The 25,407-nt window shown below is 48.1% G+C and overlaps 1 protein-coding gene across 1 annotated transcript in view; it reads left to right on the top strand.

Moving 5' to 3' along the window:
- The window catches only part of Fcamr (Fc fragment of IgA and IgM receptor), a 61,664-nt gene extending 45,580 nt beyond the window's left edge, over positions 1-16,084 (top strand). Inside the window, exons 2-8 of the mRNA XM_023701183.1 lie at positions 8,010-8,176; positions 9,147-9,200; positions 12,039-12,377; positions 13,659-13,898; positions 14,151-14,403; positions 14,981-15,099; positions 15,701-16,084. Of these exons, the coding sequence (XP_023556951.1) occupies positions 8,010-8,176; positions 9,147-9,200; positions 12,039-12,377; positions 13,659-13,898; positions 14,151-14,403; positions 14,981-15,099; positions 15,701-15,906 (1,378 nt within the window). The 3' untranslated portion in view covers positions 15,907-16,084. The remainder of the gene's footprint in view (positions 1-8,009; positions 8,177-9,146; positions 9,201-12,038; positions 12,378-13,658; positions 13,899-14,150; positions 14,404-14,980; positions 15,100-15,700) is intronic.
- Positions 16,085-25,407: the final 9,323 nt, after the last annotated feature.

The raw sequence follows: 25,407 nt of genomic DNA, 5'->3' as shown, positions 1-25,407 counted from the left end.
TATATTCAGAACTAAAAAAGAGAAAGAGAGAAAAAATTTAAGCATCAACTGCTCATTTTAAGAGACCAGCAGAAATCAGCAGTACAATTATCCAAGCTGTCCTGTATATACATATGTATTTCTTTTTCCCTTCCTTCTTTTTTTTCTCCTTTCTCTCAACCTAGTTGTTTCTTCTCTTTGAACAGCTTCTTTCTTGTTCATAGTACTTTTTTTTTTTCAGAACTTGGGATTGAACTCAGACCCTTGAGCTTTCCAGGGAAGCGCTTATCCTACTGAGTCATCTCCCCAGCCCCTTGTTCATAGTATCTACTGTACATTTTAGATTTTATTTACTCGTTCATGTTCTTATAACTAGGGAGACAATATCATGTTTATACATAAGGCTCTGCTTTATTTCACTTGTGAGTACGGACTCTAATTGCATTCATTTACCTATTAAATCTTGAGTTTATCTCACTCTAGAAGGAATGGCTGTCACCAAGAAGTTAAACATAACAAATGCTGGAGGAACTATGGGGCAAAAGGAAACTTCTCCGCTTGGGTGGGAGTGTAGACTGGTACAACCGCTGTGGAAACCAGTGTGGAGATTCCTCAAAAAAACTGGGATTAGAGGTCCCATTCAACCCAGCTATTCCCCTCATGGGCATTTTTCCAGAACTAAAAACATACCAAAGAGATATATGTGTACCCATGTTTGTAGCAGAGCAATTTGTTTTTGCTAAATCTTGGAAACATCCCGAATGTCCATCAACTGAAGAATGGATAAAAAAGATGTAGTATTTTTTACACTGAAGTATGACTCAGATATAAAAAGGCTATTGATTTTTGAGTATTGACTTTGTATCCTGCTACTGAATTTGCTTATTAAACTTAGAAATTCTTTAGTGGAGTTTTGGGGGTCTTGTATGTAGAGTATCATGTTATCCAAAAATAATGATAATTAAATTTCTTCCTTTCCTATTGTCATTCCTTTTATCTCCTTCTCTTGTCTAACTGCTCCCACTAAAGTTTCCAGGACTATGTTGAATAAGAGTGGAGACAGTGGAAATCCTGGTCTTGTTTCTGATTTTAGAGAGAAAGTTTTTGGTTTTTATCCATTCATTATGATACTGGCTATTGATTTGTCACAGATGGCTTTTATCAAATTGAGACAAAGACCATGTATTCTAATTTTCTGTAGAGTTTTTATTGTGAATGGGTGTTGGCCTTTGTCAAAAGCTTTTTCTGCATTTATTGATGTGATCATATGATTTTTGTCCTTGGCTCTGTTAATATGGCACATTACATTTATTGATTTATGTATGTTGAACCATCCCTGCATTACTGGGGTGGATCCCACTTGATCATGGTGTATAATCTTCTTGATAATTTGCTGCATTCTGTTTGCTAGTATCATAGTGAGGATTTTTACATCTATGTTCATTAAGGAGATTGGCCCATAGCTCTCTTTCTTAGTTGGGTCCTTTTCTGATTTTAGTATCAGATACGCTTGTTTCCAGGAATGAGTTTGGAAGTATTAACTTCTCTTTCAATTTCTTTAAAGAGTTTGAGGAATAGTGATGTTAGGTCTTCTCTAAATTTCTTGTAGAATTCAGCAGTGAATCTGCCAGAGCCTGGGCTTTTGTTGTTGTTGTTCTTGGTAGGTTTTTAATTATATCTTTGATTTCATTGATTGATACTGGTTTATTTAGGATTTTTAGATCTTCTTGATTAAGGTTTGGCAATTTATATGTATCTAGGAATCTGTCTGAGTATTCTACATTATTTATATTACTAGAATACAAGTTTTTGAAGTAGATATAGATGGTCTTCTGGTTTTCGGCAGGGTCTGTTATAATTTCACCCTTTTTGTTCCTAATTGTGTGGATGTAAGTCTTTTCTTTCTTTTTTTTTATAACGTTGGCTAAAAGTTTATTGATTTTAATTAATGTTTCAAAGAACCAACTCTTCAATTCATTGATTCTTTGTATTGTTACCTTAGTCTCCATTGCATTAACTTCTCTGATCGTTATAACTTCCTCGCTCTCATGAGCTTTTGGCTTAACCTGCTCTTCTTTTTCTAGAATTTTGAGGTTCACCATTAAGCTGTTTATTTGTACTTGCTCTGTTTTCCTCACATGGATATTAGCTGCTATAAATTTACCTCTTAAGACTACTTTCATGAGTCTTGTAAGCTCTAGCATGTTGTCTTGTCATCATTTAATCATAGAAAATAATTTCTTCTTTAATTTCCTCTGTGACCCATTTGTTGTTCGGAGGGTGCTATTTAATTTCCAGGTGTTTGTGAAGTTATTGTGGTTTCTCTTGCCAGTTATTTCCAATTTCCTTGCACTATAGTTTGACAATGTGCATAGGAAAATTTCAATGCCTTTGCATTTACTTAAGCATATTCTAAGAGCTAGCATGTGGTCTATTTTGGAGAACATCCCGTGTGTAGCTGAGAAGATCATGTATTCTGATGTTGTGAGGTGGAACACTTACTAGACATCTACTAAGTCCATTTGTTCAAAAATTTGGCTCAGTTCAAATATTTCATTGTTCATATTTTTGCCTAGTTGATCTTGGTGACGGTGGGGTATTGAGATACCAAATATAATTGCATTAGTGCTTATCTAATTTTTCATATCTATTATTAAATCATACCTCCCAATCCAAAAATGGGCATCTGAGATGAATATACACTTCATAGGTGAAGAAATACAGACAGTAAATAAATATATGAAAAATGTTCAATGCCCCTGGTCATTCAAGAGACACAAATTGACACTGAGATTTCATCTCACCCCTGAAAGAATGACTATTATTAAAAAATTAACCAATAACAAATGCAGGAGAGGCTCTGGGGGAAAAGGATGCCTTTTCCACTGTTGGTGGAGCAACCACTGTCAAAATCAATATGGAGACTCCTCAAAAAACTAAAATTGGAGGTTTGGGCAGGCCAAATAATTCAGCGGATTGAAGTGCCTGTGAGCAGGTGCAGGGGCCAGGGGTTCAATCCCCTAGACCTGCCATGCTGGCCCCACTCCTGGGGTGCACTGAGACGGCAATTGAGACTGAGCATGTTGGCGTGCACCTGTGATCCCAGCTCTTGGGAGGCTGTAAACAGGCAGATCACTATGAATCCGATCTAGTAGTAAGACCCTGAACACCCTGTAGACCTTTTCCTAAAATATAAAAGTTAAAATAAAATAAAATTGGAGGTTCATTTGGCCCAACTATTCCCCTTCTGGGTATCTTCCAAGAAGAACTAAAAACATCATACTGCACCGATGCATGTGCACCCATAGCATCATGACTTGCTATAGCTGCAGCTTAGAAATAGCCCAAAAGCCCAACAACAGATGAACAGATGAAAAGCTATGGCCTTTTTGTACAATGGAGCACTACTCAGCCATAGAAGAGGATAGACTGGAGACGTTCATAGTAAATGGATGCAACTCCAGGCCATACTCAAAGGTGAAATAGGTCAGACTCACATAAGTAAACATCATGTTGCCTCCCTAGTGTAAGAGGCTGAAAGCATATATAAGATCCACCATGTACAACAGATACTGTAAAATGAGAAGCAACTGTTGAGAAGGAAAGAGAAATTGGGATGGGGAAAGGAGTAAAGAGGGAAGGAAGGGAAAAAGCAAAGATGGCTATACTACTAATTTCTCTTAGCTCATTGAAGAGAAGCGTTTGTGCTAATATTGTTTGTACAATTAAATGCTGGTGTCTTGTACTCTGAATAACTAATCTAATAACTAATAATATGCAATGTATTAATCATTGTTACTCTATTACCTTGTTTTGAATTCTTTTCTCTTTAAAATGAAAAAATAAAAGAATAAATAACCTAATCTGTGTCTTTTTTCCATACAAATTGGGGGATGAGGAGAATCTGACTTCAGACCTGATATGCTTCCATCCTGTGAGGATCTGGAAGGGTAGAATCGCTCCAGGCATTAGGCACCTCTCCACAGCCCACCTGAGAATCATGCCACCTGGGGTGAGCCTCTGGAGTCAGGGCCACCTTACATGGCTCTGCAGGCTGTAGACTGTGCAAGGGTACCTCACCTAAGGGGTGCCTTCCATGCCATAGATGTGCGCTGACTTACATGGGAAGCTGCAGGCGGGGATGGAGACCCAGACCTAACACTGGGGAGTCTAAGTCCTTGGACAGCAGCACACAGAGCTGGGCACACACATGCCCAATCTGCCCCCTTCGCACTGTACTGCAAGCACCAGTGGAGTTGTCTCTTCCCCCCACCTGCTTCCCTGACTCAGTCCTGCCCCCACCTGTCTTCAAACAGGAAGCAATACACGGAGAACATGTTCTCCACACAGGGAACAGGGTGACAATGTTCTCTGGGGTCCTTTTTTTTTTTTTTTTTTTTTTTTTTTTTTTTTTTGCAGAACCAGGGATTGAACACAGGCCCTTGCACTTGCCAGACAAGCACTTATTCTACTGAGCTTTCTCCCCATCCCCTCTGGGGTCCTTTTTAATTGGCCCAAGGATGCCATTACATATGGGGGGCCGGGAGAGGGTCTCGACTTCAGCCAGTTGTTGCTTTGAGACCAGTAGGGGCAGGATGAAGACATCCTTTACAAGGAAATGAATGCCCCATAGACTGATCCCACAGGGAATTCCTGGGGTATTTTTACGTGTGTCATCCTTTGGAGAAGCCGTGCTTATCTGTGCCCTCTCTCTGCAATGATCATCACATTTATTGAATCCCTCTTTGTCCAAAGCATGGATAAGTAACCACCAAATAAGCCAGGCAAGCTGGAGGCAGTGACCCAAATGGCCCAAATCGCTTCTTCATGGGAACTGCAGGGGTCAGGTCAGCCAGGAGGCAACAACTGCCAGGAAAATGGGGGAATTCCTCTCCTGAATCCTGAAGATTCCCCTCTTTCCTGCCCAGGTGCTTTCATCACTTACTCTGGAGATCCCTGAGTGGGCTGGCTAAGCTGAGCCTCCTAAAAAGCCAGGAACCCTGCCCTGGAAGGGAATGTGGATTGGGATGTTTCCTGGAAACATCACCATCACCACCCCTGAAAAGTTCTGAAGGAACAGGGGACAGTAAGCACAAGCAGGAGCCAGGATGGCTTCCTCTTCTAAGTAATGAGACCCAGAGAGAGGGACCGGATACAAGAGGCAGGGAGGTGAGTAGCAGTGTTCCGCTGGTCCCCACTCCTCTAGTGCCACCTTCTGCTGCTATGCAGTGCACCACACTGCTTCTCCATCTCCAGATTCGTAGGACCTGGACTAAAGGACATCCCAGCACCAGCATCTCCTAGGATAAAAGTCCAAAGGGATCTTACTGCTGGACAGAGATGGATAGAGAAGCCCCATGGAAGACCAGAGAATGCAAGGTGAGAGGAGATTTTCTCCTGGATGTTGGGGGTCTTGCTCTGAATGCAGCAGGGTCGGGGGTGTTGCAGCAGCAGGCATTACATGTGCCCCTGGTTCTCCTCAAGGAGGGCGAGCTCCTTCTCAGTGTCCAGGTTCAGGCCACCTTGTCTCCGTCCTCCTCTTCTGCTTGGCCCCATCAGGATGAATGGTTCCTTTGAAAACCCATGTGAGAAGAGCCAGTACTCATTAGAAAGAGAAGAAACTTACAGACTATACACACAAGGCTCTTTCATGGTGGGAAAGAATAGAAAATTAGTCTGAGTCGCTGCATCAGCCTCAGGCAGAGCAGAACCTCTAGTTCTATGCTTTTCCCTCTATCCATCTTCGCCCTGTTCCCATCCTGTCTGTTTCCAGAGGCAGGACAGAGGGAGCTCAGAGGGACAGCGAGGAACAGGGAAGTCACACATCAGCCTGTGCTGGAGATGAAGTGCTTCCCAGCAGGGCTTCAATGGCAAGAGCTCCCAATGAGGCCGATCCATTAAAACACAACATGCTCTAATGGAGACTGCAGGCCCAGACCTCAGTGTAGTACTTCCCGTCTCCTGAAGAAAGGATTTCTAAAGGTCATTGTCAGGGAGGGTACCGTGGAGACATTTTTCTGAATGATATCTTTCCCATTCCCCCAATCAAGGCTGATAACTCTCTGGAAGCCTTTTATCTTGCACTCTGAGCTTCCTCATTGCCCCTTGGTGGTGGCTTTTGCTCCTGAAGCAGAGATATATTTACACCACAAGGCTTCCAAGGAACAAGGTGGTATATAACACGGGGACTTTGGCCCCAATCTGTGCTGCGTTAGGACTTGGCACTTTGGGAAAGTGAACAAGAGCCAGCCCCAGAGATGCCCTGGGCTGGGCGAATACTGACCAAGGAGGCTTGAAGGGCAGGCCTGCTCAGAACAGCATCAGGAGGACAGTTTCCAGCTGGGGCTGGAGCTGCTATGGCAGGGCCCAAGAGAGTGACCCACCAAAGGCTGGGTTATGAGCTATGAGAAGCCTGAGTACTTTTCAAAATCTGACCACTCACAGGGCTTAGCCAGACAAGGCCTGAGGGCGACAGCTGGACAGCACTGAGCCAGTTGACGAGTCGTGGCTGCAGGCCAGAGCCTCTGCGCAGCTCTCTCCTCCCTGCTCCGCTCTCTTCCCCACCCTCCTTCCTTTTGCCCATTTCCTACCATCTGCCTGTTTCTTCCCATTTCCTTTTCTCCTTTTTTTGACCCTCTTGGGCACAGTCTGTGTCCCAAACTGGCCGTGGCATTGCGTGGCCTCCTCTAGCTGGAGAGCAGGGGCCAAACCATCACCTGTAAGCACCTGTTCTTATTCGTTTTACGGCTGATTGGGCTTCATTGTGGCATTTTCACCCGCACATATGGTATGTTTTGATCAGACTCATCCCCCATTATTCTTACATATATCCTCTCCTAGTCTCCCTTTTATTTTAGTGTTATCTCTTCCTTTTTATTTTATTTTATTATTATTTTTTCTGGATTCTACTTACTAGGAAAAACAGGTGAAACCTGTCTTTCTGAGTTTGACTAATTCCAATTAGCATGAAGAGCTTCAGTGCCATCCATTTTCCAGAAAACACCATGAGTCTATTCCTTCTGGCTGAACAGAGCTGCACAGTGTGTGTACAGAGCCTTCTCCTTATGCACTCCCCCACCGAGGCACCTCACTGGTTCCACAGGACAGCTACTGTGGATATTGTAAGCCCCTGTCCTTAGCCTCCGTGCAGCACATTACTGCAGCAGGAAAGAAACGGGAGGGACCAGCTGCAGGTTCCAAAAACTATAGCCAGGAAGTAAAAGATTCAAAGGACAATTTTTAATCAATTCAAAAGCACTCTTGAACACTGTATGGAGAATACAATATAATGTGCAATCTCTTTTTAATCAGCATGCAGCAAAGGCCTTTGAGCAGTGACCCTGATGTTGTGCATTCGAAAAGGGCTGGGATCCTGTGAGTCACACCCACAGTGTGCTGGATCCTGCTTCAAGAAGGTGAAGGGTGAGCCCAAGGGTCCTGTACTCAAGAGGTCCCCCAGCCAGTGAGAGAGAACCAAACAGCGTAGATCAGTTGGACTGGGACAAGGAATACACTCTAGAACAGTGCAGATGAAACAGAGGGGTACTGGGGCATGGCAGCTACTTGACCAGAGGTTTAATCTTAACTCCTTTCTGATAGGCCACACTTAACAGTGGGACAGAAGGCATCCCCCAAGCTGCAGTCCCCTCTACAAGGAAGAAGGGGTGAGGAGAGGAGGGAGGGGATGGCTCTGCACCACAGGCACAGGGACCACGGCTTGCCTTTACCTTGTAAGATAACAACCCTACACAGGCTCTCACTGGCCCAAAACTAGTCTTCCCAGAACCTGTAACTCCAGCCAACATGTGGCCTTTCCAGACTCTGTGAAGGCAAGCAAAGGCTGGTGTGGGAATCATATGGAGGAGTTTTGTCTCTGGAACACAGAAGCCTCAGGAAGAAGGGACCTTGGCCATAGTGGTGGCAGCCAAGCCAAACGTGCTTGCTGAGTGAAAACAGGGCCACCCTTTCCCAGAGGGGCCCTCAGATTCATCCAATGCTGTTCCCACTCTGAGCAGACCAAGACTCTAAAGTGAGAAGAGTTCAGCCCAAGTCCCACTGCTGCCTGCCCCCACTTCTCTCACCTTTGTGCTGTGCTCCTGGCTCCATTGGCAGTGTTCCTTGCAGGTCATCAACCGCTGGGCAGAGTGGAGAACACCATTCCTGCTTCTCCTCCTCCTCGTATTGTGTCTGCTCCGAGGTGAGTCTCACAGGCGGCCCAGAATCAGGGGCTGAGAACCAGACCAACTCTTCCAAGATGCTGAGATCCCTGGAGGGTCTGAGGCAGAGTCTACACTGCCTTGCCTTTCTCTCCTGGTGGACACAGGAAGTGGCAGGCCGGGCCCTGGGCAGAGAGTCAGGGGCTACATGACAGTCAGAAGTAGCAAAGGCTCCTTTCCACTCATCCTACAAAGTCTTACTTGCAAGGCCTTCAGTGTTCCTTCTATAAAGAAACTATATGGGTAAATAAAAATTGTCTTTACTTTCTAATTTATTTAATATCATTTGTGAAGAGCTGACTACATGTCTGGCACAGGAGACAGATAAATGGAAGCCAGGATCCCTACTCTAAAGATCACTATAGATAAGAATGGTGAGGCTGCCAAGGTGACAGTGAGCCTGTCTCCATGCAGTGCTATCAAGATTTATTCTTACGGCTATGGGAAGCCATTGAGGAAGATAGGGTACGTATCTAGAGCATGCATTGCCTAGACTCTAGTCCCAAGCAGATGCCTAACAAATAATCACTGAATGGACTAGTGAATGGGCCAAAATGTCATGATAATAGCAGAAAGAGTTTAACCAAGTTTGATATCAACCAAAGTCTTAATCAAGGCATCTACTATCTGAGCAAGTACTCTTACTCTTATTTGATATAATCACCCCACCTTTATGTTTTATCCTCCCATTTCTCCTTTAAAATTTTTCTATAAAAATAGACTTTTCCTGCCCCCAGGCAATTCCATGATTTTCCTGCGGACATACAGCTCCAAATGAGATGTGTGAAACCTCAAGTGTTCAGACAGCGGAAGGGAGGAGACGGGAGCTCGGGCGTCTCACACCAGGTGGGATGGCCCTGTGGGGGCTTCGAGCTGCCGCTGTACCTCTTCTTCTGCGGATGTTTTGTGGACATCCATGGCCCTGACAGCTCAGCTCCTCCATTGGCCCAGGTTCTTCTTGGGCCCCTCCATACAGAGAACCCCATCTCAGATGGCTGTGGGCTGGTCCCTCTGGGAGCCACTTCTGCGCCACATAAGCCCTCCCATGTTCCTCAACCGTCTGCTAGCGGGAGCAGAGCTCCTTCACAGTACAGGCCCTTCCTTCCCATGTCCTGCTGCAGCCCTTCTTCCTCCACCGCAGCCCACCCATAGCCTCCCTCCAGCTCCCGGGGTCACTCACCCCTCCCTGGAGGGAGCCATAGCAACTGACAGCTGCATGGTAGTGGCTGATGGAGCCAGGAGTACCCACTCCAGTGAGGGGAAGCATTGGCATGAGACTCCTTGGACCACTGTTTTATTCCTAAAATGCTAGACTGCTCTTTAATTCACACAAGTGACTAATGTCACATTAAAAAAAAAAACTCAAACTCTTAATTATTAACTAATACCAAGAGTTACTGACTATGACTTATCAAATACATTTTTAAAGTATTAGATATTAATAAAAAATTATGTGTACTACAAGAAAATTAGTCATCTTTCTCCTGTGAAGTCAGACTGCCTTGTGCAAGTGATTAGTGAGAGTATACTCATCTCAAATGTGACACATGGAGAGCATGAAAACTCCTAAAATCTGGGCTCTAAACACTTTAATGCAGCATCACCATAGCTGTCCTCAGATGACCTGCTTGTGATAGTAAGCCTTCTCATCCTTTGTTGATAAATTACTTGCTTGCTAGTTGCATGGATTGGGTTGTGTTGCTTAATTAAGCCTACAATGAGATTCATATGACCATAGCGTACACGGCCTTCATTTTCCTGTTACTGAGCCTCCAGACACACAGCGTAGGCAGGTCACAGGAGACCCTATTCTCTCGCGTGCTTGGCTTGTTCTCTGCTGCCGCCACATAAAATTCTTAAGACCTTTTGAACAAAGGGTCTCACATTTTCACACGCACTTCTAATTTGCACTCAGGTCTTGCACTGAGATGTGCAAATTCTTTAGTTTGGGTTCCAAGAGCCTAAATGCCTAGAACCAATCATGAGGCACACATACCCCAAAGCAAAACGTTGAACCAATTTGTAGGACTGTAAACAGAGACTGTAAAGCTTCTTCCAGCACTGGTCCTCCATGCAGCCATCTGGGCCGCTAGGTGGGACTCCTTGGAGTCAGAGCCCCTCCACGAGAGTGTTCTGGACAAAGCAGTCAGCATGTTGTGTTCCCTTCCTCCATCTTTGGAGGCTGGAAAGATCATACCCCCTCACTTCAGGCAAAATAAGAGAAGGAACTTCTAGAAAGACACCCATGTTTGTTATATGTCCCAGGTTTCTTCAATAGCAGGATAAAGTTGTGCCACCCATGCCTCCACCTCATGGGCACCCGGAGGGGACTGTGACCACTAACAGAAGGGCGGCAGATGGCTAGAAACCATGGGCTGGGTGGTGGTAGCTATACCAGGTCAGCAGAAGGACCGCTCACCCCCTAGGGAAGAGACTGCAGCCAGAAGCCACCAAATGGTATCTGGAGAGCAAAAGAAGAGGTTATTTTGGACATTTGCCACACCAGAAAGCACTGTCGGATTACATCTGTTCACCTTTCTCCTTCCTATGCCCACCCTGGAGGGGCCCAAACTGCAGCCTTGAGTAGAGGAAAGAGAAAGAGAAGCATAGGACCCAATTCCACTTCCTCCCTAGTAGGTCTCCAAAGGAAAAATGTCCCAACTAGCTAAGTTACTCGAGGGCAATCTTTCTTCTGACTGAACCAGATATACAATGTTAAACTAGACTGGACTTTATTTTATTTTTTTTGTGGAACCAGGGATTGAACTCAGGCCCTTGCGCTTGCCAGGGAAGCATTTATTCCACTGAGCCATCTCCCTAGACTGGCCCTAGACTGGAGTTTTTATTATCCAAGACGACAATAAAAACTATAGGCAAGAGATGATACTTGAGATTTCATCAAGGAGCAGAGAACATTATGAAGAGGCCATCAGAGACAAGGAGCCTTTTCTCTGTTTGTGCACCATCAGGTCAAAATCATTCTGTAAGCTGACTGTATTCTGTAGCTCAAGAATGAATTGTCTTTAGGCTATTGCCCAAGCAGTCATGTATGCATATGTGTCTCTGTTCTTGCACAGATCTGAATTTACCTATGTTTGGCTTTTTGCTTCTCCAGAAAAGTGATCATTGTGAAAAACTGCAGCTACTGGTCTAGGGATGTGTACCCCACCGAGCAGAGCAAGATCCTTGTGTTCCGTGGACCCTCTCCTTTTCAGAGGAAGAGCAGGCTGATGTGTTCAGCTGGCTTAGCATCTTTCTTCTATATCCCATGCAAACCAGACGTTGCTTCTGCCCTCTTCTGGGTGCTGAGACAACATCATCTGCATTCAAGCACAGTGAAATGAACCCACAGTCTGGATGAATTTGTTGAGAAAAACCTAGCATTTGACAAGTATTAGCAGAACAGTGTGCAGGGACGGAGGGTGGTGGCACATACTGGCAATCCCAGCTGATTGAGAAGCTGAGGCTGGAGGATCACAAGTTTGAGGCTACCATGTTCAACTTAAGAAAACCTCAACTCAAAATTATAATTAAAAGAAAAGGGGAAGGGTGCAGAGCGGTAGAGTGCTTGTGATGGAAGGGCCTGGGTTCAGTCCTCAGAGCTGGGGCAATAGTGGGCGAGGTTCTGCTGTCTTACAGGTGGAGCCTGGAAGCCTGTTCCATTCCATATCTTGTGGAAATTCCTGCTTCCTCCATAGCTAAATGCTGCCATTTCTATATTAATTCTGCTTCATGTTCCAAGTGTTGTCTTCTTACCTTCAAGCGAGTGGAGTTTGCCTTGTAATTCCCCAAACAGTGGGGACCTGCCTGCTCCTCACCTTCAGCTCTTTTCTCTACCTGCAGCTACAAATGCATTGAAGGGCCCACGACTGGTATCTGGGGAGCTCGGAGGAGCTGTCACCATCCAGTGCCATTACGACCCCCTGTCAGTCAACAGGCACCAGAGGAAGTACTGGTGCCGTGTGAGGCCTCCAATATGGACCTGCCACACCGTCGTGTCCACCAACCGCTACATCCACCGTGGCTACCGTGGCCGTGTGGCTCTAGCAGACTTCCCACAGAGCAGCTTGTTTATAGTGAAGCTGTCCCAACTATCCATGGATGATGAGGGAAACTACCGCTGCGGCATTGGGGACAGCAACAACAGGCTGTTCTTCAGCATGAATCTGACAGTCTCTGCAGGTGAGAGCTGACAGCCAGTGGGTTGTATTTGGAGAAACCCAAGCTAGGAGGCAGGAGGGGCAAGAGGAAGTTGGAGTGCAAAGGAAGCTTTAGACCTTACAGGAGCGAGTGGAAAGGCTGGGCCAGGGTAATGTCTCTGAGAAGATGCATTTCCTCTAAGGAGGCTGTTTGCAGAAAGTAGAGAGCTGTTAGGAAAAGCCAACCAAGGGCACACAAACTCTCGCCCAGCCCTGCCAGCACCTGTTTATTAGGCATCTTCCTGTTGCCGGAGTGTGGCACTTGACACCCACAGTATTAAGGAAGAGAGGTTGAAGTTGGCTCATGGTTTCTGAGGATTTGGTCCATGATGAGCCAGCTCCAAAGCAGAAATATCATGGCGGAAGGGTCTGGAAGAGCAACGATGCCAGGCTCATGGGGGCTGCAAAGCAGAGCAGGGGACAGTTCCGGAGAGGAAGGGATGAGACCTAGACCGCCCTCCATAACCCGCTTGGCACATCCGCACGGGTGCTCCACTGGCCTTTGGGAATACCTCAAAGCCAATCAAGTTGACCCTCTATCCTAACCCTGGATGTTGTGGAAATATATATTTAGAGATAGTTCCCAGAAGACAGTGAGTATGGCATCTTAGGGTCATGAGAGGAACATAGTGGAGCTCAGGGTTAGCCCCGCAGAGCAGCGTGATAGACAGGAAAGAGATGGGATGACCTCTTTTGTGACCGACCCTTGCTCAGTTCCCCTGTGGACATCAGGCAGCTCCTAGGCTCAGGCCCTGGGAGGCAGGTTCTGGAGGTGTGGCCCAGGGTAGGCACCCTGAGTGCAAGCAGGGCCTCCAGACTGTGAAAGCCGCTCTGCAGAAGACACGTCCCGCCAGGACTGGCTCGCTAGGAAGGCAGGTGGGTTTCCCTGGATGCTGCTGTCCCTGCCTGCCACCACTGGCTGGTCTTCGGGAGCTGCAACGCTTGTTTTCCTTTTCCCCAAGAGCAGAGCTTGATGGTCTATGGCTTCTGGAGAAAGCAGAAGCTTGGGGACCTGGGACAGCAGGACAGAGAGTATAAGAGCCTGAGAGAAGGCAATAGTATAAAATGCCAATATTTACATCAGACTAGAGAATATATCCAGGATTCTGACCTTTCTGTTTTATCCCAGTGTACTGCCCGAACACTGTATCTCTTCATGAGAGTATAGCCTGTTGTTTGGCAAACATCTGAAACCCAGTGCCCTTTGCTGAACCCACTCGGTAACCTGGATAGCCTCTGTGCATGCTCTCCCTCTCTATCACAGGTTCCTCCAGCTCCCTCCCCACAGTCCCTCCCACTGTTGGCAAATTCCTCATGGAATCTTTTGGAACTGCATCACCAAGGGCCCAAAGATGGTCTTCAGGAGCCACCCAGACTCCAGAAGGACAAAGGACAAAATGGGACAGAGTTGCTCCAACTACAGAAATCAGAAAAACCACAGCTTCAGCTGAAAGAAGTCAAACCCCAGTAACAGTCAGGGCGGTCACTCTAGGGACAGACAGTGGTACTGAGGGTTCTGTTATGGCAGCAGTCCCCACCCCACAGAGTCCAGTTTCACAGCTCAGCAGCACGTCCACTACCACAGAGGATGTTTGGGGATGGAGCTCTGGAAGCTTAGTCACAAAGGCAGTGAGGGTCAGGGAGGGTGGAAAAGAGAGGACAACTACTAAGGCCAGTAAGCCAGGGGAACAAACAGAGAGGACTGAGATAGCTGTGGATGCAGCCAGCAAGACCACAGGAACCACTTGGCCATCAGCCCAGGCCCAGGAAATGCTACCAGAAGCAACTATAGTATCTAAGCAACCAGCCCTGGGCTCCACGGAAGGAGCAACGCCAGCTGCTGGTCCACGGACCTTGAACACCACCCACAGAGAGACAGCATCTGTGGAAGGAAGCACTGAGGAGGACCTAAGAAGCGTAGCTAGAGGCCAAGGTCCCCGAGCGAGGCCGAGCAAGGGCCTGGCAGCAGGTCCCCAGAGGCCCTCTGGCAAAGGGGCATCCAGGAAGAGGTGAGCCCCAGGCCCCTCCCTGGACTGGAGCCAAGGCTTTGCCCTCCCCTCCCTTCTGCTCAGTTCTCTCCCTTTGTGCCTGCAGGACAGTAAAGGGACCAACATCAGACACCCTATACCCTGCACACTGGGTCCCTGGTGGGGAGGATGCTACCTGTGTATTCTGCTGCAGTTTGCAAGCACCATCTAAATAACAGAATGGTCAAGTTCTTAGGCTGGAACATTCCAGACCTTGAAGATAAAGAACAGATGCTCCAGAGAGGGGAGCACTGAAATCACAAGGCAAAGTCATAGTGGAGCCCAGTGGCAAGGCCGAGTCCCTGACCCTCACTTGTTCCCTTGCTCAGCGCAGCCCACATCCAGGAAGGGAGAGGAGGACCAAGGGCTGGGGGCGTGCGAACCTGAAAACAGCACTTCTAAGCCCAGTTCTGATTCTTCCATCCCTGGTGCTGGGAGCAGCCAACCTGCCTCAGCTTCTCCACCTGTGAGACAAAGGGGACTGTGGGCCAACACTCTTAGTCTCTCGTTCCAACCTCTTTTTCCTGTGCTTTTCCCATCCTGCCCTGGCTCCTTCCAGTGCCTTTGCAGAAGCTGAAAGTGGCTCTCGGATCCTGACTCCATCCTTCGTCATGCTGGCCCCATTTCTGCTTGTGGCTCTGGTGCTACTGAAAAAGAGGCTCTGGAGGAAGAGGAGCTGTGAGTGTGCTTAAGTACCTCCAAGGCTGGGGAAAGGTGTGCTGGGTCCTACACTGTCCCCTCGGGGCTGGGGTGGGCTTGAGTCAGTGCTAGGACTTCTGACTACAGCAGAGTTAATTCTAGTCTGAGCCATTTAACCACATTTGGCTTTGGCTCCTTCAGCCTTTCTATCTCAGTAGCAGCTCAAGGAGAAGATCTGTGGAGATTGGTAAGACCTATGTTAGCCAGGGATGGAGCTATATATGCAACTTCAGAGGCAGAGGCAGAGGGCAGAGGGCAGAGCCCAGCCATAGGACCAAATTCTGTCCTAGGCTCCCTTTTCTAGGGCCAACTGATATTCTCTAATAGCACTGTGTTAGGTTTAAATACTCCTAAAGCTTGGGCTCCAGGGTGTGGAAAAGGTGAGGTTTTCTGGGAGGAAGAGGAAAAGTTGAGGTTTTCAGAGCTGGGCCCCAAAGACTTGGCACAGCCACGGTAGCTCTAAGGGCTCAACCCGTCTGTGGTGAGTTCTCACATGCTTGGGGCAGGTGAAAGTGTTCTTAGGGAGTCAGAGCCAGAACAGCCTACCCCAGAATCTTCACAGCCTTCCATGTGTCTGCAGCTCAGGAAGCAGAAAGGACACCAAAAGTCACCTTGATTCAGATGACACGCTTCCTGGAGCTGAACCTCCAACCAGACCAACTGCCCAATGTGGAAGGGAGGACACTGCAGAGTCCTTCTCCTCCTCCTCCTCTTCCTCTTCCTCTTCCTCCTCCTTCTCCCCTCCAAGACAGCCTGACCATCCTGAAGAGGGACCCAGGACCCTGAGCAATGGGGAGATAAAGGCCTTAGTCATAAAGGAAGGAGGAGGACCAGGTGCCTCCATGACTCCAGCTTCTCACATCCTTCCTCTGCCTGGGTGGAGTGATGCTGATAGAGCTGGGGCTGCACCTGGAGAAGCAGCTGTGACCATCTGGACCTCATAGCCGAAGGTGACAGTACAGCTCAGAGCAAACGGCTTCAGCTGAACACTGAAAAAGGTCACCAGGGAAAGTGCCATTTCCATTCCTGGATGTCTGAGAATGTAAGGGCCTTCCAGTCACTGTGGAAGATGACAACTTCTCCATCACCATCCCCAGCCCTCTCTGAGTGCTCCCCTTTCCAATCTTTGTCAGTACTGTGCCTAATGCTCACACTGATGTCTACGCCAGTATTCCAATCTTGTCTGCTTAAGTAAAGTCTAAGCTCCTTCAGTGCACTAATAGTGTTTTATTCATCACCCTATGTTCACATGTCACTACACAGGGTATAAAGAGGTCCTTTGAAAGAGATGGTGACTTTAACTCACCCCACACAGATGCAGGTTCTGTACTTATGCTACAGAAAGAAATTGCTGGATATATCAATGAGAAACATACTAGGAAGAGCTAAGGAACAATGCAGGTGAGAAAATAGAGTGTGGGTCTTCAAGAGAGACCCCATTATGGTCTGGGTCTGGAGGTTTTTATGTCATCTTCAGGTAGTCTCAATATAGAAGACCTAGGATGTATGTTCCTGCTTTCTGTCAGGCTACTTGTTTAGTGGGCTATATTAGAATACAAACTATTTGCACCCAGAGAATTCTCAACTCAGTGGAACCTCCAAAAGAATTCATTATTGATTGGCTGCTTGGAAAGATGCAGGCTCTGTGGCCTCTACAAACCCACCCAGGCAAGTGCTCTGGATGGCCTGGGTCTCTGCTCTTCAGCTGGGAGTCTCCCAAATGGTCCTTCCAGTAAGCGGTCCCTGCACTGAGACAAAGGAAAGAGCATCCATTGCTCAAATAATACTCCACATTTCAACTCAGACTGGTTATTCTGTAGGCCTTGTGACCCAGTAAAGATTTTCTGGGATTTTCCTAAACTCATGAGGGAGGAGGGTAGTTTTCAGAATCTTTTCACCATCTTTATAAAAGTCCTCTTGTTCAATTGCTTATGAATCCTTGATGTCAAGGACTAATAACAAAGTTGGAAAATGATTTGGGGGTAGGGTGGGGGACAAAGGAGAGGAATTTTATGTGCATTTTTCCTTCTAAGCATGTCACCTCGTGTCTGCTGGGGAACTTTCACTCTACTTTGATGCCTATGCCTTTTCCAGAACCACCACTGTTCTTTCCCCTTGCCAGATGTGTTATCACACTGTCTGTGTTTGGACAGAGGAACCTGGGAGCAAGGGAAGCAGAAGGGAAAGAGTTTCCAATGCTGAACTAAGCATTGTCAGGAGGACATTTCTAGAAACCCTAACACCATTTCTGAGTTGTCAGCAGCATCTGCAATCTTTCAGTAATACCTCACTAATTCTGTTTCTACACCCAGAGTCTACTGTACCAAATATCAGAGATGCGGTTTCCATGGTTTGTGAGAGACACCTGTTGTGTGGGATGGTGTGGGAAGCTGCATGCACCTAGCCTAATGCAATCACAAATTTTCAGACCTCAGAGACCCTTACAGACTAATCAGCCTAAAACCCTAAGAGAAAAGAGGGAACAGAGGCCTCATGGGGCAAGTTCCTTGTTTAAAGTCATTGATTTAACCCACATATTGACAGCAGAGTAAGGACTAGAAAAGAGAACTCGTGACCTTGGTCTAGTGCCTTCTCCTCCTCACCATTGCTGAGTAACATGACAAAACAGAAAGGCTCACTGAGACCCTCAATACCCCAGTCATCTCTCCACACTAAACCATCTCAAGGACCTGCCTGAAAAACTCATAGCAGAGGCAGGAGAGATTTCTTTGTCCCATGCAGGCAGCAAGGTGAGCAGGCCCTGGCAGGCACACCATTTGGCCAAGGCCACTTCGCTTATTGGCAGGGATCGGCCAAGAACTCAGGCCGTTGGCTCCACCCAACAGTGTTTGCCTGGGGTGTGCACCGAGCACCAGCCCCTCGGGATGTTGAAAGGTGTTCATAGGAAACCCAGGCTTGACTGATCAAACAAGTTGAGGGAATGGTAAGATAAACAACACGTTAAGCTGCTCAGCCTTTCCCTGAGGCTTCTATATATGAAGGAACTCCATGAATACCTCTGAGGGTAGGAGAGCTGGGCACCGTTTGCCAAGCCAGTTAGGAAGGCTATCATGTCTCGGGGAGCCAACTCACTAACCTAGAATTCCTCACATCGCTCCTCAGGGAAGCCTTGAGCACTGGATCAGGCACCAGCCAGCTTTTACTGTAAAAGATCAGAGTGTAAATACTTCAGGCTGCAGGCCTTGCTGTCCTGGTGGTAGCCCCTCGTTTCTGCCTGTGCAGCCCAGCCCATGCTGGCCTATAAACTAATGGCTATGCCAGGACCCAGCAGGACCTCTGCAGAAACAGGAAGAGACTGCACTTAGCCTTGAGCCATGACTGGCCAATCCTTACCCTAATTCATTAGGTACCTAAGACTCTTTGTCCTCTCTGGTCTGAGGGTCAGACCCTCCTCCTCAAGGGCTTCCTGGCTGCCCTCTCTAGGACCTCTCCTTCAGAATCACTCTGATACTTTTTGCCTGGGACCAAGCCCCTAGAACCTGTCTGCCCACCCTGGCTTGGCAGGAGGTGGCAGGGAAGAAGGGGATCAGCCAGGTACAGGCATCTGCTTGGAACCAAGCGAATGCCCAGAAGTAAGGACGGTTTCAGAGAAAGCTGAAATGTGCCAGCGGGAGGAGCCCTGCAAGGTCAGAGAAAGGGCCAGGAGTTGAGAGATAAGGTCGGAGGTGCGGAACAAAGTAAGCAGGGGTAGCCCCACTATTTACAGCTCTCTTTATGGGCCAACTACTGCAGGGGTGGGGCGGCAGCTTGCTTAAAGAGCCAGAGGCAAAACAACAGAGCAGACCAGCTCCACTACTTGGTTCCCGCAGGTTTCCTTTTTTTCATTTCAGCTTATATCCCCAACCAGCACAGCTCAGCCCCACCATGGAGCTAAGGGGCAGGGAAATACTTGCCACCAGGCTAGAACCAGAAGCCTCCATGGGAATTTCTAAAGCAGGACACAGGAAAGCCTCTGATCTTCACAGGATCAAGCAGCTTCGCAGTTGACTGCACGGCTCTCCAGTTTTTCTTCCCCTTCTGTCAGTGCAGCTACTACTTGATCCTGTGTCTCTATGCAGCACATTCTGCAGGGCATTTAATGAAACCATCCTGAAAGGTGGCTGTGGGCATTCCCATTTTACAGATGAGAAAGCCGAGACCCATAGAAATGAGGTAGTTATGCAACCAAGGAAAGGGCAAGCTGGGGTTTGGATTCAAGGCAGTCTACCTCTGCAGCCATTTCCTCTGTCCCTGTGCCACTCTGCCTCCCTCCTTGTTTGATTTATTCCCATTGAGAGAGCCACAGGTTTCTACCCTTTTGGCTTGTATATGAAAAATTACATAATCATTTCCAGGAATTTGTTCTCTCTAGTCACTAATTAGCTTATTCTCATCCTGGCCTAGTGAAATATTAAAAAAAACAATCAGGGAACCAGACAGAGGGCTAAAAACTCAGGTTCTTGCTGGCATTTGACCCATGGGGCTCAGATCTGAAGGCCCCATGCATGGGGTCTGTCTATCACAGGTCACTTAGAACAAGTGTTTCGCCCTAAGTCAGCTTCTCTCTGCTCCCCACCAATACTCTTCTCTTCTGATAGGCAGCAGGGGCCTGAGGAGTAGGGAAACCATTTCCTAGCAGCTTCAAGCACAAACAACTTGGAAGATGCCTGCACAGGGACGCTGCGGGAGAGGGCGTGGTCTCCCCATGTAGAGCCTGGACCAGCACTGACTGCACATGAGGGCCTCAGCATGGCAGGATACGGATGCTCTGTGTGTGACCTGGCACACAAGGCCCAGTGTCACCCTCCTGCCCATTCTTCATTAAGTGACACAGCATGTCTAACAGGTGCTGGCTTTCCCTAGCCTGCTGCTTTCACCATCCAGTGGGGGACAAGCTGCCCACTCTGCAAGGACAGCCAGTGCCTGGGAGGGCAACAGCGAGCTGCAGCTGTAGGCATGGACCCCGCCTTGCTCAGGAGCCCCGTGAACTCACAGCACGGTGGGGGAGGCCATGGCCAGTAGTCCCCATTTGTTTCCTGGTCCCCCTTCAGGAAGGACAGACTCACTGACTCGGGTCTAACTCCAGGTTTGGCCTCTTCTAGCCTCTGGCCTTGTTCCTATTCCTCACCTACTTGCCTTCTGGGTCCAGAACTGCCAGCTCTGCTTCGAGTGGAGGCTCACACGAAGTTCACTACTTTCCTGAGTTAAGAGTTCCTGCCTCTCTCCCCAGAGTATTTCGGGTAGGAGGACCAGAGTCAGGGTATCATGTCCAAAGACATTTCCAAGTTGCCCAGCAATTTGTCCACACAGCCTACAATTCACTTTGAACAAAAGTTCCAGAAAAGATCAAAGAATTTGCTTCTTTGGGCTCTGGAGTGGGAGGGAGGTCGACTTCACAAGGCAACAGACCTGAACTTCCCCATTTGCCGGCTGTCTCCGCACCCACCCCAGCAGTATAGTACAGATGACTAAAATTACTTACAGTACACACTGCCAGAAAGAAAAGACCCCCTTCTACAGACACGCACACTGAGGCTCAGATGGACGCGGGCTGCAGGGATAACAGAGGCTATTTTTCCAGTGGTTGCCTACCAGGCATGCCTTGGGCTGAGGGCCAGACCTAGATCAGGAACAAGGAAGCAGCAAGAAGTCTTCAGCAGGACCCCCACAGGCTGGTGAGCAGCTCTGGGCCCTGTCATCTGACACCCGCCTGTTGACTTTGGATGTACACCCTACAAAGGCTTCCTCTTTCCATTCCTCCCTAGGCAGGGTGCGGAGGTAAGAAAGGGCAGGAGAGTGCTTCAGTAACCTCAGAAAATGTTTGCCTCAGCCTCAGAATCAGAGAATAAAAGCTTTTCAGAGGCTGGAGGTGGAGGATTATCCCTAAAGGGGAATTGAGAGAGCCCCTGGACCACAGCCAACTTTCCATTTCCATTTCTTTGGTATTCAGTGTTATGGTTCCCTTGACCCATAATAGCCCCTTTGGAGTGACACTCAGCTGGCCTCAGGGCCTTCCCCACATCTGCTTTCTCCTGCTGCAGCTAAAGCATAGAGTACCAACAGCCCCTCTACTAGGCGCAGGGTCTAGAAGAAGTGCTGTTTGCACTTTGGGATTAAGTGAGCCAGGAATAAAGGTGAGGGCCTGGACATCCAGGCAGTGGCACAGGTAATGGGTGCTCAGGAAGGAGGTTTTCACTGCAAGAAAAGAAGATTGGAAGCCCTCATGGCTAAGTCTGGCCAGTAACTCATTCTCTGCCACCCCACCCAAAGGCAGAGAGCCATTATCTGGCACCAATCTGCCCCCTTCTTTGGCATCTGTGGTCTCCACCACCCAGCTTGTCATCTTTGATTTTTCCCTCACTGGCACAGTGCTGCTGGACTGTAGACACCATTCCCTGAGCCTCTCAGGAAGGACCCCGGGAAGGCCCTGTAGGATCTCCCAACTGTCAGGGAAATATGGAGTTCTTATCATTCATTCTCCCTTTCACACCTGCAAGACTCACCTGGAAAAAACGCTTAGGCCTCCAAACAGAAGCCTTCAAAATCTCGCCCAAGTCCAGCCAAATGGACTATTCCAGTCCCATTCTGCCTGGTGAGATTCCAGGTAATGGCCACACACAGGCGGCTGTGTGACAGCAGCCTGCAACTGCCAGCTGAGGGACAGCTGAGGGCATCCGTCCCCATCCCGTGCTCTTCTCCCCCATCTCACAAAGCAGAATGGAGCAAGAACCAAGGCTGTGCTCCTGCCAGTCCAAGCATTATCTGCTGAGGGGTAGTGGCTAATTGGGGTTTGAATAATTCTAAGTATTCAGTGTGCTTTACAAAGATGACAAGGCTTTGGCTTTGGCAGAGTCACTGTCACAATGCTATTTTTCACCGATTAATATAAAAATGACTCTGTATGTCAAGCTTGAGGGGAACGCTGGATGATAGGGCTGGCTGGCCTGTGATTAAACATTGACTCTAAACAAGGGTTAAACATTGACTCAGCCAAAGACCTGCAGATGGGAGGGGAGAGCTTACAGCAAACAGCATTTCATCTCTTTGTGCTTATCTTGTTTGTTTGGCAAAAGCAGCCTGTATAAGAACTGTCCATGCTGAGCTATGCCAGATGGGCCATGGAGGATGGTAAAGGCCGCATGGCTGAGGCTCCTCCCTGCTGTGGACTGGGTCAGTGTCTTGGAGCAGCAAGCAAATGACGGAAGCCTGAGGGCTTCATGTGTGCAGCTCGACCCTCTGCAATGCTCTCAGACCAGCCCAGGATATCGATACATTGCTCTCTGTATCGATATAATCCAAGAGACCCAAGCTGAGCGTGGAGGCATTGGGAAGTAAAGGACATGTCCATTGCTAGAAGATCCTGCTGACAGGCCCAGCAGTGCCATCGCCGCACTGTGCATGGCGGGCAAGGCATTTCACTTCTTTCCTCAGATCTCTCACATTCAGTGGAGCTTTAACACTCACTGATGTTGAATCATAAACACCTTTTAGTTGCCAGCCACTGTGCATATTATACTTAATCTTTATAACATCCTTCTAGAGATAGTATAATTAGGTCTGAAGACATCCAATAATTTGTCCAAAGTCTCCTGGCTAGCAGATGGCAAGGCTTGGATGTGGACCCAGAGTTGTCTAGATACAGAGACTAGTCCTTTCCATGTGGCTTGCTGTCTTCTGGCTGGTGCTGCTCCTAGGCAGGACTGGATGTGGGTGACAGTGCCTCAGCTGGGCTCTCTGTCAACCCTTGGGGAATAGGGATGCAATCCCTTTATGTCTCTAATCTCCCTGGACCTCTAACTGATCATGGTCATCGTGGGCATTTATGGTAGGCTGTTTTTAAAAACCTTCTCTCCCAGCTTGGGTTTGTATCACAATCCCAAGAACGTGTGAACGTGACCTTGAGAAGAGCCATTATAGACACAAATATTCAGGGCCTTGAAGTGAGAGCATCATCCTCAACTATCTGAGTGAGCCCTAAATGCCACCACAAGTGTCCTCGTAAGAGAGATGCAGAAGGATAGCAAGAGACACACACAGAAGGAAAAGAGTCCTGGAAGGGAAAGTAGGAGGACGAGGCCACCCACTGAGTGCCAAAGGATGCCAGGGCAGCCAGAAGTGAAGAAGAACATGTTTTGCCCTGGAACACCCATAGGAGTGTGGCTCTGCTGATAGCCAAATGGATTTCCAGCCTGCAGAACTAAGACAAACTGCATTTCTATTGTGTAAAGCCATCAAGCCTGCAGTCTTTTATTCCAGCTGCCACAGAAAAGCGAGATAGGACTCAATCAAAATTCAGAATCCTAGAAGCAGAAGGGGCTCGGGAACCATTCAGCCTTGGTCTTTTCAGTTAGCAGATGCAAAGCCTGCAGGCCTAAAGGAGGAAGAGCTTTGGCGAGGGCCATCCAGCAAATCAGAGGCAGAACTAGGACCAGGACACAAGTGTGCTGGTTCCAGAGAAGTGTCTCTGAAACTCTCCACTGGCAGCCCAGAGTCACGAAGCACAAACGAGAAGTTGTGCTCCTTATTCTATATACATATATAATTTTTGAGCATTACTTTTTAAAGGAGGGGAGGTGTAAGCAGATGAAGTGACATGAACATCACAGCTGCTGTTGTCACTGTTGCCATGGATTTGGGCAACTGGACTCCTTGCCCAGCCCCTTCACCCCAGGATTGGGCACAGGGATCCTGGATCCCAAATGCAGAAGCTGCAGTGAGAGAGGGGAAGCTGGTAACTTCCACCACATCACCAGTGTGGCTAAGCCCTAAATAGGTCACAAGGTTTTGACTTCCTGACTCCTCCCAAGTTCTGCTTTTCCCTTTCCCCTTTCTCTGATCTGGACCTGCAAGATCTGTGGCTGTGGGTCTGTATGTGGAACATGTACGGCCACACACAGGCTCAGCTGTCTGACATGGTCCACTAAAGCAGCTTGGAGGCCACTGGGAGCATGCACCAGGACATGGCCAAGTGAGCAGCCCACTGCTGGGGGATAAAGGAGCAGCAAGGAGCGCTGCTCATACCTCCAGGCAGTGCAGGAGCCATGGCCTGCTGGATGTGTTCCGTGCCTTCCCACAGGCTCATCAAGTGCCCATGCTCCTATTCAGCAGCCCTCCTGGCCCCTAATAAGACCAGACAAGACTGAAGTTATTCCCTGCTTTGGGAATAGTGGATTACTACCAAATAGGAACACATACCCTGCAAATACCTTCTCTATTGCATTCAAATGCAGACAAGTGTAAGAAAAAGTTAGAATGGTGCTGATGCCTGGCAGAAGCAGGTCTGTCCTCCCACTCTCTCTGCTCAGCTCCATCTTCTCTTACCCTCCAGCCCTAGGATGGGAAAGGAAGACAGTTGCTAAAGGCTCCAGAAGGATGCAATTCAGGTGAAAGCTGCTAAGGTTCTGGGAGGGTCTGGAAGTCCTACCAAAGGGGCTGAGCAACAGGACAAGGGGGATGTAGACTGGATCACAGACCTCTCCGGCTGAGCAAACATAAGACTAACTGACCAGGCAGCACAAGCTGTATCTCAGTAAAGAAAACCATTTCCTCCCAGAACACAGGTCAGCACAGCACCGTGCTGAAGGACCAAGACAATGGGATACTCCCTTGTCTCACTGCCCAATACTACCCCTCACCACCCCCAAAGGAAAGAAAGATGACAAAAATAAAAGAAAATCCAGAATAATACTGAAATTTTTAACCTGAAATGAAATGATCACGGTATCAATGAGTTGAACCTAGTTTTCTTAGGAGCAACTGTATACCTTTGGGCTTAGAGTCTGACATTAAGCTCCATAGTAGAAAATGCGGTTCCTTTTCCTTGCCATCGCCACCTGTGACTTTGGGTTAATGTGGACTCTTGAGTATGTGGTTAGCCAGGGAGACCCAGGGCTCTGACTTGCCTGTTTTTCTCCAGCTGTTTCTCCTTTCTTGTCTAGGACTCTGCAAGGAGAGCTGGGTCGGTTCCACACAGGTAGGACAGGGCAAGACTTCTGCCTGTGGGAGGTGGGAAGGCAGCGGGCTGTGTGTGCTTATGTTTTGGGGAATGGGATTCCCTTGCATGACACAAAACAGCTATAGTCACTCAAGGAAACCCCAACACCTCATGTCCTCGGAAGTTGCTATGCACTAACTGCAGCAGGGAAGGAGACGGCCACCTCCACTCAGCAAACCAGCACCCTCCACCACGGGGAGCCAAACCCAGATCCTAATGAGGCTCTGGAGTCAGCCCAGCCTCCGGGGTGCCTAGAGCAGCTAAGGGGCGGAAAGGGAAGAGCCATGACCTCT

The sequence above is a fragment of the Octodon degus genome, unplaced genomic scaffold (genome assembly GCF_000260255.1).
Source record: "Octodon degus isolate 3935 unplaced genomic scaffold, OctDeg1.0 scaffold00131, whole genome shotgun sequence".
Lineage (NCBI taxonomy): Eukaryota > Metazoa > Chordata > Mammalia > Rodentia > Octodontidae > Octodon > Octodon degus.
The sequence above is the reverse complement of the archived record's forward strand: the minus strand, read 5'-3'. Positions and strand labels throughout refer to the sequence as shown.